This window comes from Phaethon aethereus (genome assembly GCF_964289735.1).
Source record: "Phaethon aethereus genome assembly, chromosome: 9".
Lineage (NCBI taxonomy): Eukaryota > Metazoa > Chordata > Aves > Phaethontiformes > Phaethontidae > Phaethon > Phaethon aethereus.
This window is the reverse complement of record NC_138585.1, coordinates 17,398,384-17,413,169: the sequence shown is the minus strand read 5'-3', so window position 1 is coordinate 17,413,169 and position 14,786 is coordinate 17,398,384. Positions and strand designations below refer to the sequence as shown.

The 14,786-nt window shown below is 66.2% G+C and overlaps 1 protein-coding gene across 1 annotated transcript; it reads right to left on the bottom strand.

The window, feature by feature from the left end:
• Positions 1–3,692: 3,692 nt before the first annotated feature.
• On the bottom strand, positions 3,693–14,522 carry TNK2 (tyrosine kinase non receptor 2; the record flags this gene model as incomplete). Its single annotated transcript, XM_082003557.1, has 14 exons — positions 14,345–14,522; positions 14,130–14,200; positions 12,688–12,900; positions 12,446–12,598; positions 11,974–12,251; positions 11,774–11,900; positions 11,538–11,684; positions 11,038–11,132; positions 8,229–8,423; positions 6,692–6,783; positions 6,120–6,164; positions 4,478–5,793; positions 3,913–4,008; positions 3,693–3,824 (listed from the first exon to the last, which is right to left on the bottom strand). The coding sequence occupies exons 1-14, from the start codon at positions 14,505–14,507 to the stop codon at positions 3,693–3,695; spliced, it is 3,123 nt and encodes a 1,040-aa protein (XP_081859683.1). The 5' UTR covers positions 14,508–14,522.
• Positions 14,523–14,786: the final 264 nt, after the last annotated feature.

Sequence of the window (14,786 nt, the reverse complement as noted above, 5' to 3'; positions counted from 1 at the left end):
GCATTGCCCAGCTGCACCAACTCATTGGCACCAGCCAGTTTGCCAGTGACTGAGGAAGATGCTTTTGTCCCTGGCACCAGTTGAGCAGCCGGGACATGTGCTGCTGGCAGGGACAGACCTCCACCTGGTGCTGGGGTGGCACGTCTTGGTGCACTGGCAGCACCCATGGGTGTCTCAGCCACAGTCCCCTCTTGCACAGGGACAGTTTTTCCCAGGACTGGCTCACCAGGGATGCTGTCCAGAGCCACTCTGGGCACTTCCACGGCCTGCTTGGGAGTGGTGCTGCTGTTCAATGGTTGTTTGCTTGTCCCTGTTACAGCAGGGACACCTGGAGCTGGGGACAACGTGGCTGTGGCTGGCCCAGCACTGCCACCACCTGTGGCAAGACCCACTGTGTGCCCCACTGGCACGAGGGACAGAAGATCTCTGTGCCGAGTGGTGGTGGGAGCCGGAGGGATGCTGGTCGGGTGGCTGGCAGCGCCTGGAGAGGAGACCCCGGCCCTTGCCCCTGCCTCGGGGCTGCCTCGCATTGCCGGAACCCTGGGGAGAGCTGCTGCACTGGGAGGCCCCACCTGCTCACCACTGGTCCTGGCCGGGACCAGTGCTCTCGCCATCACCTGTGGCACCAGGCTGCCTGTGGGGTGAGACCAGGCAGCCCCAGCTGGATCAACCCTGCTGCGGCCCCAGCAGGCAGGAACCTGCCCCCCGCCAGCTGCCCGCTGGCCTTACCCGAGCCGTGGCTGCCTGCGGAGGTGGCGGTCCAGCCGGCGGGAGAGGGCTGCTCCAGCCGGGCAGCTGCAGTGGGGGGGAACGCCTGGCACGTGCCTATGTCCGGGGGCAGCTCGGTGCTGGCGCTGTCGGCTGCGGGGGAGACGCTGCCTGGCTCTGCCGGGGCCGGCGCGGGGGCAAGGGGCTGCTCCCTGGTCTCGCCGGTTTGCGCTGATGGCAGAGCAGGTAAGTGAGGGCAGGATGAGACAAAAACCAGCCTGGGGTCCCCATCCCTCCTCCCTGCTGTGGGAGGAAGGTGTCCCCAGCCCTTGGAGCTGGCCCCCACCGCAGCACCCGCAGCTGGTCCAACACCAAGAGCAAGGCAGGCACTTCCCCGTGGGCAAGAGTCCCCATTTGGCTCACCCCCCCACCTTCCCCTGCCGCGGTCAGGGCACCACGCTGAGGCTGTGGCACCAGCAGGCAGAGACAGGGCGAACCCCGGCCGGGCACTCGGGCTCAAACTTGCAGTGTTTGAGCAGCCGGAGAGTTGTTCGCAACCCGTCACCCATCACCCGTCACCCAGATGGTATCAGCCACCCGGTTGTCCCAGCAGCGGTGTGGGTGACCCCCGCACTTACCTGGCAGCACCCAGAGTCCCCACAGCACCCAGCTCCGGAGCAGCCACTGTCCCTGGCACCCCATGGTGCTTCCTCGGCAGGCTGCAGCTCTGCCTGTCCCAGAGGAGCGACGCAGGGGGGTGGCTCCCCTGGTGAGCACTCCCCTGGGTGGAGGGGACCGGGACACCACGTGCCCTGCCTGGGGCACTGACAGCTCCGTGTCCTCGCAGCCTGCCACGGAAGGGACCACCTCCCAGTCCTGGGCACCCACTGATGTGGGGGGACACCCATTTAGTCATGAGAGGTTTTAAAGCCCTTCCCAGGGTGACCCAATGGTTGACACCACAAGGTTGGGGTCCCCAACCCCTGGGGAGCACCCGAAGGGCTGCAAAGCCACCTGGCCCAAAGGCCCTGAGATGGCAAGTGGGGACAGGGGTGCCCAGCACCTCTGGGAGAGGTGGGTCAGCCCTGGGCACTGCACCCCCCAACCAGCCCCGTTTGCTGCCGGGTCCCTGCCACGCTCGGCCGCGCAGCCGATAACCCCTGGCAGGGGTTGGCTTGCTGCCGAGGAGGAAGAAGGAAGGAGCAGCCTCCCGCCGCTGCCTCGGGGTCCCCCGTGCTAACCCTGCCCCGGCCCCGCTCCTGGCGCTGCCGGCGTGCCGCCCGGGGACCTGCGTGCAGGGGTTATCTGTGCCATCGCAGCAAACACCCACGCAAGCCTGGCGGGGCCGGGCTTTGCCCTGGGTTGCAGGTCACCTTCCACTGGGGACAGGGGCCAGGCGCACCCGGCCGTGCAAAGGGACCCAGTGGGGCCGCTGTGGCAAACACACGTTTGCTTCTTCACGGGGCCTAGCCCAGCTCCAGGATCATTTAAGGGGGTAAAGAAGCCGGTGAAGGTGGTGTACCTTCCTCGCGTCACTGACAGCCATGTCACCTGGCTGCCATGCCACGGTACCTGCACCTTAGATGGGGAAACTGAGGCACGGAGAGCCCAAAGCATGTGTTCATGGATGGCCATGCCCACAGCAGCACCAGCAAACCTCCCCATCCCCACACTCAGGGAGGTGTAGAGGACCAGAGATGAGCGGAGCTGTGGGTGCACGTGGCACATAGGTGATGTGGCCAGGTACCATCTCCCACGGGGAGGGACCCACAGCCATCTCAGGTGACTCACCGTGGGTGGCAGGGTCTCTCCTCTAAAGCCACCAGCTCTGGAGCAGAAGGCATCTTGGGGACCCGGTGGGTTTGGGCACCGAGGTCCTCCTCCAGCTACAGAGAGACCCCTTCCTGATGCTGCTGCAAGGTGGCACCTCAGGGAACCTGGCTAAGGGGCTCTGACACCCACTTGGGGCCACCTGGCCCGGGACCCCATGGGGGCCAGCCCCCCACCAGCACCTGGCTCTGCCTGTGCGGTGGCATCCCATTGCACAACGCCCCTCGCGTGGGTGGGGGCGCGACGCAGGTCCTGCCACTCCCTGCCTGCGCATGAGTCAGGCGGCAGCCGGGAGCCAAGAGCTGTGGGGCACCGGGGCAAGGGCGGCCCTGCCGTGAGGGGCTGCTCTGCACAGGGCACCACTGCGGGCAAGTACTGCCAGCTCTGAGGGGGCAAAACTGTGCCCAGCCTTCAAGTTTTGAGCCTGGGGGTGGGACAGCATGTGACTATCTCCAGCAACCCTGGATGGGGGGACCTCTGCACCGCAAAACAGCCTATGAGCTATCACCAGGGGAGTTTATAGGTGCCCGTGTCACACAGCTCCCTGGGGACCCCCAGTGCCTGCTAGCCACCATGGCACACGTGCAGCCCCTCCTGGGCACCCTGCACCCAGGCTCCGTTCCTGCGGCAGGTCCCGTGGGTCACAATCCCAGCTGCCTGCAGGGAGGAACCAGCACCCGCAGAGACATGGCCTGTCCCTGCACGTTGGCAGGGATGATCCTGGGAGACGGCCACAGGCACCCTCCTCTCCATAGAATATTTTTTATATATATATAACAGATATATATATTAAAATTACATTTCTCTTTACAAAAACAATTCAACAAGGGGCCAGGGGACGGAGCCCATTGCCAAAGCCAGGGCACAGGCACCCTGGCAAGTCTGGGGCGCTGGGCAGGCTCCCTTTCAGGGTGTCCCTGTCCCCCAAGAGGGGGCTCAGTCCAGAGTCCAGCAGCAGGTTGCATGGGTGGGGTGGGCACTGCGGGGGTGGCCCCACGGTGAGATGCCTGCTCCGGATCCAACGCAGCTCACCCTGTCCCCGCTGTCACCGCCTGTAAGGAGAAGAAAGGACGGGAGCTCAGGAGGGGTGACAGTGCCAGCTGGCCAAGAGCAGCGGGGCATCGAAGGCCCCCCACTCCAAAATGTCTGTGCCCCTACTTCTGGCGAGTGGTGCTGTAGGGATCGAGGAGGTGGGAGCTGGCCTGGGCCAGGTTCCAGTCAAACATCTCCAGCACCCGGTGGCACTCGACACGGGACTTCAGCCCCAGGCAGAAGAGCTGCTCCACCTGCGAGGGGACAGGGCACACCGAGGGGGGTGACGGGGTGCCACCACTCCTGTGGGAGCCAGGGTAGGGGTACAGGGCCGTGCGGTACCTTCAGGTACTGGATGGCCCGTTGGACACTCCAGCCGTGGTTCTGCAGGGCCGCCTGGCACTCCTCGGTCGTCACGCCATGCACTGTGTCCTGCACCTGCGGCGGGGGGGGGAGCTTTTGGTCAGCACCCACCATCCCCTCAGGCAGCGAGGAGCCCGTGGCTGGAGGAGGAGGACACTGGGGCTGCCCCCCACCCCAGCTCTGCCACCGGGGAGCACTGTCAGCCCAGAGCTGGACCATCCCCAGGCTCTCCACCCCGTCCTGGGCTTGGGCGCAGACACCGTGGACCCAGCCCGGAGACCCCAGGGGGACGGCAGTGACAGCCACCTTCCTCCCCCTCCCTGGGCCCATGGGTATGGCTAATTTGGGTTAAAAGGCCCTGCAATCCCCATTCTGGAGTTGCAATAAAACTTCCGCCCCACAGCATGTCTGGGGACCCTTCATAGCCACGCCTTGAGGGCTAAATATGGGGAAACTGAGGCACAGGGTGGGGACAGCTCTTGCCCAAGAGAACCCACGACTACAGCATCCCTTCTTGCCCATGGACACCGGGGATGCCACTTACCAGTCGGATCTTGTCGGCAGGGCGGTAGCCATCCGGGCCATCGTAGACGATCTTCTGGAGGCTGCAGGAGGTTTTCACCAGGCACTTGGGCCCAGGGTTGCTGTTGTTGGAGGAGAAGTTGGCCTTGCAGTCTGTCGGCGGCTGCTGCACCATGGGACGGACGGTGGCTGTGGTGACCAGGCGGGATGCCGGCACCTCCTCGGGGCTTTTGGCCTCCTTGAAAAACTTCTCGTACTTGTCCAGGTAGGCAGGGCGCTCGGGCAGCAGGTAGTAGTGGGTGCTGCTGACCTTCTGCCCGTCCTTCACGATGGGCAGGATGCAGGGTCCCTTGGAGCAGTCCTTGCCCTGCGCCTGGATGACCTTGGGGGTGGCGTACTTGGGGTCGAGGGCGAAGCTCTGCGTGGTGGGCATGGGCTTCCCCGGCGAGGTGGAGAGGCACGAGCAGAGGGCGGCGCGTTGCTGGGGGGAGCCCACTTGCAGGGCCATGGGGCTGGGTGTCCGGGAGGTGGGCTGCGACAGTGGGTCCCGGGGGGGAATCTGGGGCGGCCGGTCTTCCTCACCCCCTGAGGCCGGGGAAAGCTCCCCCGACCAGCGCCCAGGCTCGTTGCGGCGTAGGGGCCGGGGCGGGATAGGGACACGGGGGGGAATTTGGGGCTTGTCATCAGTGGCGGCGGCTGGTCCCAGGGGGACATTGAGCCTCTTCATGCACTCCTGCTGCAGCTCCTCGAAGAGCTCGGTGGTCTGCGTCAGGCTGGGCTGCTTGGCCTCCTTGGGGGGCAGAAAGAGGTTGTCCTCCAGTGCTGGTCCCCGCTCACCCTCGTCCACGAAGCCATAGTTGGTCTTGCCCCGCCGGCTTGGGGGGCTGGTGATGGAGCAGACCTCGAAGTCATCCTCATCCTGTGCCACATCATCGTAGGCGGGTGGTGGGGGTAAGGGGCGGGCGTCCCAGTCCACCACGGGCGTGGGGTGGAGGGGCCGGGGTAGAGCCCGTGTGGGGCTCTGTGGTGGGGTCTTGTCCAGCAAGGAGAAGGCCTCCATGGCCAGCTTGGCCAACGATGGGGCCGTCAGCTCCCCCACTGGCGACGGGCTACCTTGGGGCACCTCTTCCCCAAAATCGATGAGGGTCACCTCGCCACCTGCTGGCCCCTCGCTTGACGTCTGGCTGGGTTGCCGCTCGCCCACCTTGGTGCCTGGTACCCGTGCTGATGGCTTGACCGGTCGTAGACCCTTCCCTACACCTGGCTTCTTCAGGCAGAGCTTCCGGAAACCCCCTGGCAGACCCTCCTCCTCCTCACTGACTGGGTCGTAGCAGGGCTCTAGGAAGGGACAGAGAGGACTGGTGAAGGTCCTGGCACTCATCCCTGGGGTGCAAGGGGAGGTACCTGCATCCCCAAGTCCCCAAATTGCCCCATAGCTTCAGCCACCTTTGCTTCCCACCTTGGGTGCAGCAACGCACACCGCGGACCCCCAGCACCCTGCCCCAGGCTGGCCACCCTGCTCTACGTGTGTCCCCGCTGCAGATGCCATCACCCACAGGTGCATGGTGGTACCCAGGGAGCAAGGGGCGGGGCGAAAGGAGCAGAGAGAGAAAAGAAGGGGGGCGTGAAGGAGAGAGAGCAGCACCCGAAAAAGCCAGACTTACTGGTGAGCAGGACAGTAGGCTGAGGCGGGCGTGGAGGCGGCTGCCCTGCGGGAGAAGAGAGAGCCCGAGAGGAGGGGTGGTGCAGGGTGGGAGCGTGGAGCAAGTGGCAGCCGAGGCGCTTGTTAGCAGGGTGCATGCTTCACTGTGTCCCCTGTCACCAGTGGGTGCGGGGAGGATGCCGGTGGGAAGCCCCCCCAAGGGAAAATTGCAGGTTTAGGGGGGCTGCAGCACACGCACAGCCTCTGAGCTCCCTCCTCCTGGCGACTCTGCTGAGATCCCCCGTACCAGGGAGCCCAGCCACGGGAGGCTGTGAGGGGATGAGGGACCCAGACGAACAGCAGCGGGGCAGAGTCCAGCCAGGCAGAGCCACCTGCCGCCCACGCCACTGGCAGTGGCACCTGGCCAGGTGACTGCGCCCCATCACCCCAGCTCCCTGCCCCCCGGACACTGTGAAAAGCAAGTGGCAGCAGAGACAGAAAGGAGATGGTCCAGCCCATCACCTTGGCAGCAGGGCACGGGGATGGGGGCTTGTGTACAGCCGACGGGAAGGAGGAAGGGGAAAAGCCGCTCACTTTTAACCCTGCCTGGAAGCTGGGTGGGTCTGGCAGCGCTCGGGTCCACACCTAAAATGTCAGGAGGGTCCATGGGATTTCCCAGGTACAGCCTGTGAGGAGAGAGAAGAGCACCGGGGGTCAGTGGGGGCTGCGTGGGATCCCTCACTCCCACACCTCGGGACACCCCGCAGCCCCTCCACCACACACCGTGCCCCCGGGCGAGTACCATCCCCACAAGCGCAGGGGCACTGCACCCCAGAGGCTTTCGGTGCTACAGCACAGAGCCTGGTGCCGTCCTGGTGTCACTCACCCCTCTCTGGCTCCACATGCATGATGCGCCATACCAGGGGACTGCAAGCAGGGTGCAGTGCCCAGAACACCCCCCCAGCACCGGGGTGCCACGGCATGATGCTGCGCCCAGGGCCCGGCGCTCCGGTACAGCATGTCGGTGAGGTGCCGGGAGGCCCGGGCGAGCCATCGCAAGCCAGGCGCGGTGAGGCAGGGAGCTGGCGCAGCCCGAAGGCCTGGGTGTGTGCCGAGCTCGGTGCGTTCTCGGCGGCCCGGGCGGCACGTACCCGGCGCCCGTGCCCACGCAGCGGGGCACAGGGAGGCCTGCCGGGGCAGGAGCCGGGTCTGCGTGCGTGGCGTCTCGGTTCAGCCCTCCAAGGGCTGCTGGCATAGGCTGTGGCACAGGGTGCTGTGTGAGGGTCAGGCTGGGACCCAGGGCACCGGCAGAGCTGTCCCGGGGCTGGGATGCCGAACAGTGCTGGGGATCATGATCCCAGGGGATGTGCTGAGCCTGACACAGGAGTGGGCTCTACCCAGCTGGAGCTTTCTAGGCTTTGAAATCCTATCCTGCACCCCCACAACAGCCCTCCCACGTCCCCCCAGCCCAGTGCTGACAGAGACCCCCGTGTCCCTCGCCCCGAGCCAAGGCGTTCCTGTCCACCTCCCCCGCGCCCAGCACCCACACTGGGCACAGGCAGCTCCACCTGGCAGGGGGGCACAGGCACCCGACCCCCCACCCTGCACTGCAGACCAACCGGGGTCTCTCCCCCTGATGGAGCAGGGATGGGAGAAAGCATTCTGGTGGGTTTTTTTCACATTTTGCTTTTTAAAACAACTCATGCTGTTAAAAGCATGGCGTCTGGCTGCACCCCCGCCATGGCTTCCTTCCACGCAAGCACTTAAAGGCCTGGGACACCCCAAAAGCGCTGGGGTAACGTGGCCATCTTCAGGGTGGTGCTTACAGATGTCCCCCCGCCCCATGGCAGCCACAAGGGGCTGCAGGGTTGGAAGAAGGTGCTCACCCCCTAGGACAGCCCCCCACAAGCACAGCAGCCCCCCACATCCCTGACCCCATTAGTGAGAAGAGGCAGGGGAGTTAGTCCAGCCGTGGGGCCCCTACCCAGAGCCACTGTCCCCAGCACAGCAGGGGGGAAGATATGCTTCAAGTAGAGGGGCGGCCAAGCCGTGGGCTCGCTCCCGCGCCCGGTGGGCAGCGGGGAAGGCAGGGAGCAGGCAGGGGATGCAGAGAAGACAGAAAGTTTCTTACTCATCAATTTTATCGGGAAACCCCCAGCAGTGCTGCGGGTTGGTGTCTCCATGGCCTGTGTGGATGAAGCTGTTTTTAAGCGGCTGGCTGATGTCATGGGCTGACAGCCCCGCCACTGAGGTCACCGTGTTTCGGGGGAACTGGCCCACTTTTAGGGTCCGCTTATTCTGACCCCGCCACCAGTAATTCTCGGCCCTAAGGAATAAAAAGGACCTCATTACCGACGAGGGGATGGGAGGGGGACAGGCACCTGCCGTGGTGACGGGGAGAAGGCGAAATGACTCGCCCGAGTCCACGCAGGCAGGCGGTGGCACAACCGGGAAGGCAACCCGGGCGCCTGGGATCCCAACCCTACACCGGCAGCGCGCTCTGCCTCCCACCCTGCAGGGCCCCTGCACTGGGAGGTGCCGGGGATGTGGGTGGTGGGGAACAAAGCTCCCCATTTGCACCCAAAAAGATGCACCCCTTCCTCCTCCTCCCAGCTGCCCCAAATTATGAAGGAGCCTTGAGGAGATGCCTACAGCGAGCTACTCACCGCTGGTCCCCCTGCGCCCCACGAGGCCAGGGACAGCACAAGGGGCGTGGGCAGTGTCTGCTGCTGAACCCTCAAATATCCCAGCCCCACAGGGGAAACTGGGGGGGGAGCCATGGTGAGGGGCTAAAGGGGGTCTCCCTCACTCCATTCCTATGTTATCTGTAAGCCCCGTGAAGGCTAGTGTGGGCCGGGGGAGAAGGGCAGGCAGGCCGGGGGGCTCAAGCTGGAACACCCCCTTGGCCATCTGAGCAGGGCAGGCAGGGTGCCGGTCCCCGGGAGAGCCCGGCATGCCCCAGGAGCCGCCTGCCGGCCCCAAGACAGCGGGTGGGAGAGGACAGTTGCCCGCCTTGGGGCACGGGCGGGACACAGGGGAGGGCACCCCAAGCGGGGCCCCCCACCCAGCCTGTGCCAAATCAACGGGGGCGGCGCGGGTGCCCGCCCGGCGGGGCTGGCGCGGGCCCCAGGCCTTCCTGGCGTCACCTGTGAGTCACCCCCGGCCACCGGCCCGGCCCGTTTCCTGTTTACCGGCCCGTCCCCGCTCGCCGCGGCCGAGCCCAGCCGGTACCGGGCACCCTCCCTCACCCCGCGGCGGGCCGGGGGGAAGACGGTTCCCCTCCCCGGGAGGTCTCCTTCGCCCCGGCAGCACCGCCGGAGGGATGCTGCGGCCGGGCCGGACGCGCTCTCCCAGCTTCGTCCCGCCGGACCCCGGCCCGGACCCCCGGCAGAAACCCGCTCGGGCTCTGCCCCGGCTCCCGCCGCCCCGCCCCGAAAGCCCCCTCCCGCGGCCGGCGGGTCCCCGGGGGGCTTTCAGGGAGGTCCCTGCCTCTGCCCACACACACGTACGCACGCCCGGCGCCCGCCGAACGACAGGCAGGGGCTTGAAAAGGGGTGGGGGGTGTTTACGGTGCCCCGGGCGGCCTCGGCGGGGCTGGATGCGGCCCCCGTGAGGAGCCCCCCACCCCCGCCAGCCCCCCCGCCGGCAGCGCGGTGGGGGGCAGCCGCCCCGGGGGGAAACTGAGGCACGGGGAAGGGGCTCCCCTCCGGCCCCTCGGGAGCGCCGGCAGCCCCGGAGCTCCTGCCGCGTCCGTCCCCCCCGCCCCGCTGCAGAGCTCACCCCGCCTGCCCAGACCCAGCACCCCCAAAAACGCGCCCACCGGGAGCCACCGAGGACCGGCGTCCCCCGGGGAAACTGAGGCAGGGCAGGCTGCGCTCCGGCTCCACGGCGCTCCCGGCCCTCCCCGACCCACAGGCACCCTCCCCAGCGCGGACACGTCCCGCCCCCGCCAATCTCCCGCTCCGTCCCCACCCATGGTTCACCTGGGGCCGGCGGTGGGGCGGGGGACGCGGGACCCCCAGCCCGGCCGTGATGCGGCGGCGGGACGATGTGAGCGCACTGGCGCGGCCGCGCCGCCCTCCGCCGCGCCCTCCTTCCCTCCCTCCCTCCGCCGACGCCGCTTCCCCTCCCCTCCCTTCCCCTCCCCTCCCCGCAATTAAGCCGCCAGACCCTGGGCAAGAGTCATCCCCGGCGGCGGCGGCCCGGGAGCAAGCCGGTCCCTGCAGACACACAAATCCGGCCTGATTCACCTCGGCGCCGTGACTAACGGCGGGGAGCCGGCCCCGGGAGGGGGAGAGCGCAGAGCTGCTCTCCACACCCGCCCAGCGCTGGGGGCGGGCAGCCTCCTGTGTGCCAGCGGGGCAAAGGGACACTGAGCTCCTTTGGGGCGTCCCTGAGCTGGAGAGGGATGGGCATGTCTTGGGATGGGGATGCGGGGACCAAAGGTCCCTCCAGTCCGCAGGTCCCCGGGGCGGTGGAGGGGGGTGGCCGGTAGAGACTGAGGAGTGAAGCCCATGGCACAAGCTGGGGGACGGGTCATGCCCCCTGGTGCCTCTCCTGGCCCAGTGACAGTGGCACGTCCCCCACCTCTATCAGTGGGAAGCAGTTTCCCAGAGCAAGGCCGGAGCCAACCCACAGGCACAATGGGGCGAGTCAGAGGGGGTGGACGGTGTGGGCACGGCTGTGCCCCACACCCCGCAGCGCTGTGCCGCCCAGGGAGCCACACACCTTGCAGCTCTGCCCGCCTGTGGGGTACGCGGCCAAGTGTGCTGGGGGGCAGAGCCTTCATCTCCATCCCTGCTCCCCACAGTTCTGCCAGTGCCCATGGCGCCCTGGTTCTCAAGGTCCTGCGTCCCCACGCAGGCTGGCAGCCCTGAGGCTCGCAGCTGGTCCGTGCCCCCCACCTCTGTGCAACAACTGCCCACCAAGCCGTGCAATACCTGCCCTCGATGACCGTGATGATGTCGTTCATCTCAATGTGCAGCTTGTCAGGCTCCTCGAAGTCCTGCAGAGCCCTCATGTCAGTGGGCTGGGCCTGGGGGGAGAGGGGTGTGTGAGGACTGAGGATACATCTCCCCATTATGTCCACCGCACCTAGCTTCGGGGCCAGGCCCAGCTCCACGCAGGGCAGAGGAGCCCCAAAAATGGGTGGGAGACAGCACTACCACTCCTAGCCCCTCCCCAGCCGCAATGTCCCTGGGGTGGGCAAGGGCACCAGCAGCACCTGGATGCTCCACAAGGGCAAGGTGGCACCCAGGGGTCCTCCTGCTGTGACTGTGTCACCACCCACCACCTCCCAGCCTGCAGACCTGCCTGGCCCAAGTCCTCCAATGTCACCTCCCGCCTCGGTGATACCCTTGACTCTGCCCACACTCAGGCAGAGCTGATGGGATGGGGGCACCAGGGACCCCCGTGTCCCCCTCCCCATGTGCTCGCCCACCTCCACCAAGAAGTCCCGCAGGGCCACGAAGGTGGGTCGGTCCTCAGGCTTGTGTGCCCAGCACTGCAGCATGACATTGTAGACATCCTGGGGACAGTCCTCGGGCCGCGGCAGCCGCTCGCCCTCCTTGTCTATCTTGTGCAGGATCTGCAGGGCAGGTGGTGCGGTCAGGGGGTTCCAGGTCCCCCTGAGTGCTGCTGGGCAAGAGAGGGGGGTGGTCCCTTCCTTGCACCCACCTGGCTGCCATTGAGGCCAATCCAGGGCTCCTGCCCATAGGTAAACATCTCCCAGAGAGTCACCCCGAACATCCAAGTGTCGCTGGCATGGGAGAAAGTGCGTGTCTTCAGGCTCTCAGGAGCACACCTGCGAGGGGAAGGGTGTGAGCATCATGAGGTCATGGGTGCTGCACCCCCAGGTCCCCCTCCTCAGGGCTCACCAGGCAAAGGGGACCTTGCGATGCTCCTGCATCACGTAGTGGTCGTCATTTTTGGGCAGGGCCCGCATCAGCCCAAAGTCCCCGATCTTGACCAGCTCATTGGAGGCCAGCAGGATGTTGCGGGCAGCCAGGTCACGGTGGATGAAGCGCTTGGACTCCAGGTAAGCCATGCCCTTGGCCACCTGGATGGCATACTGGCAGAGGGTGGAGATGAGGAAATGGCCCTGGTTCTTCCGCAGGCGGTCCAGGAGGGAGCCCAGTGGGGCCAGCTCTGTCACCTGGGTGACAGGGAGGGGATAGCGGGTTGGTCAGGCCAGAGGCATCCTGGTTGGGCTGGTTTCCAGCCTTCATGTGCCCCCCTGGGGATGCCAGTGGAAGACTCGGGGTACAGACCCAGCCTGGCTTTGCTTACCCCATCATGCGGGACACCCACAGGGTGGCATCAGGGTCGGCCCCATCCCACTGCACTCACCATCTTCATGGGGTGGGAGAGCACCACACCGTAGAGGCGGATGAGGTTCCTGTGGTCCAGGGAATGCATGGCGTTCACCTCCCGGATGAAGTCGTCCAGTGCCTCCGGCTGGCTCAGCACGTCGGTCTTGAGGCACTTCACTGCCACGTTCACCTACGGCCAAAGAGGGAGTGAGCCCTGAAGCATCTTCCCCCTGGGGTGGTCCCAAGCCAAACTCCCCCCCGCCCCTGTGACCACCTCACCATCTTGCCGGCGGGCGTGCACCACTCGCCGCGACGCACAACGCCGAAGGAGCCGTCGCCCAGCTTCTCAAAGAGCGAGAGGTCCCGCTCCCGCACAAGGCAGGTGAGGGAGTGCTGGCCCCCAGCTTCGGGGGGTGGTGGCGTGGGGGGCTTGCGGAAGGTGCTCTGGGGTTGGGGTGGCAGCTCCGAGTCGGGGCGCTTCCCGCTGAACACCTGCAGGACGTGGAGGCAGGTGAGACACACGTGTGGAGACAGCCCAGATCCTTGGGTCTGTGAGTGAGCAGTGCCGGGATGATCCCTTGCCCGGGCTGTGCACACTGAAACCTAATGATGACCCCTAACTGGTGATTACCCACAGCAGGCTGCCTGCAGGAGCAGACTCTGCTCCTCCAGCTGCCTGCACGCTAAGCTACAATTCGTCTAGAGGGAAGGGGTTGTGCTTCTCACAGCAGCCCCGCAGTAGCTCCCCAGCTAACCAGGCCGGTAGCCAGAAAGCCCTGGGTACTGCTTGGCCAGGCTGTGGCCACACGATGTGCCTGGGCACAAAGCCAAGAAAAACCTCCAGCTTGGGCCGAGTGTAGCAGCACATCCCTGCAGCGACGTGGGCAGTACAATACGTGCTGACGCCACCGCCAGCCCAGAGGGGACATGATGGGCTCTCCCTCCCTCTCCCCCAGCCGGGACTGATGATCTGCCAGGACCAATGATGTGTCCCACGGGACGGGATCCATCCCAGCCTTGGCAGCCAGGACCTGCGTGGGGTGTGTGGGAGCTGGGCCTGGCATGTGGCCGGGGTGGGAGGTGGCATTTCTGTGCCCAGTACGAGGCTGAGTAGCCTTCTATTAAAAGCCCATCCCGTCCCTGTCCTGGCCCAGCTGAGTCACACAGGGAGAGGCCACAACCTAGCACCCAGCTCCCAGCTGGCAAGCACCCTGCTCTTTTGGGGGTGCAGGGTGCCAGGGTGGCAGCAGCAGCACCAGCTTTGGACAGGATGGCATCAGGGGCATACGTGAGCATCCCAAGGTCCCCTGCCCCAGTGTGCCCCCAGCCTGCAGGCACAAGGCTGTGCCCCCTGGCTGCGAGGCAGCGGGGTGGGCAGGGCATCGAGCAGTGGCTGGGGTGAGATGCGCAGGCTCTGTGGCTCGTTAGCTGCAAATGAGTTTCCTGGCAAAGAGGCAAATAACACAAGGGGAATGAATTTCCCAGGTGCCGGGGCGGCAGGGCCATCCTTCACCGGGAAGCGACCCGGGAGCCCATGCAGGACCGGGGCGCACGCTGGCAGGGCCACGCCGCAGGCAGGGGCTTCTGCCCACCTCCCTGCCAGCCTCCAGGGACCAGCAGCGTGGGGAGAGCCAGGCACTGGGAAGGAGCACGGGGGAGAGGTCCAGCTCCTCCTGCTTGCTTCAGTTCCCCTCCCACACCTGCCCCTCTCCCATCCCTACCTTGCTCATCCAGGATTTCCTCTTGCACATGGCTTTCCTCCGCTTCACTGCCTCCCACAGCCGCCGCTGGCCTGCAGGACACAGGGACCGTCACCAACCCAGCACGGGGTGGGAGTCCCCTCCAGCCCCATGGACAACACGCTCCCCTGCGCTCCCCAAAAGATCCTGCACAGCCAGCCAGGGTATGGGGGGAGGTTTGGGGAGGACATACGCACCGGGCCGTCCCATGCCGATCTTCTCCAAATCCTCATTTTTGACGTACTCGAAATGGGAGAGGCGGGTGACGTTGAGCTCGTCCCGGATGCGCAGGAAGTACTGCTGCAGCTGCAGCTCGGTGAGCAGCTCCAGCAGCCAGTCCGTGCCCTCCTCCGCCTGCATGCTACAGCTCAGCCTCTGCCGGGACACCGCGCCGGGTTAGGGGCGACCCTGGCCCGCTCTGCTCTGCCCCGTCCCCCCGGGAGAGTCACCTGGAGGGGCTGAGAGCCGAGGCTGAGGTGCTGCCTGGGCAGGGTGTGAGGGATGTTAGCAGGGTTCATCTCCTGAGCCCACCTCCAGCTCTCCAGGGGGGCCAGAAGAGGCACCCCATCAGCAGGACCCCTAGGGACGGGCAGGGACCCCTGGTCTGCCCCGTCGTGCCCACAGAAACACCAGCCTGTC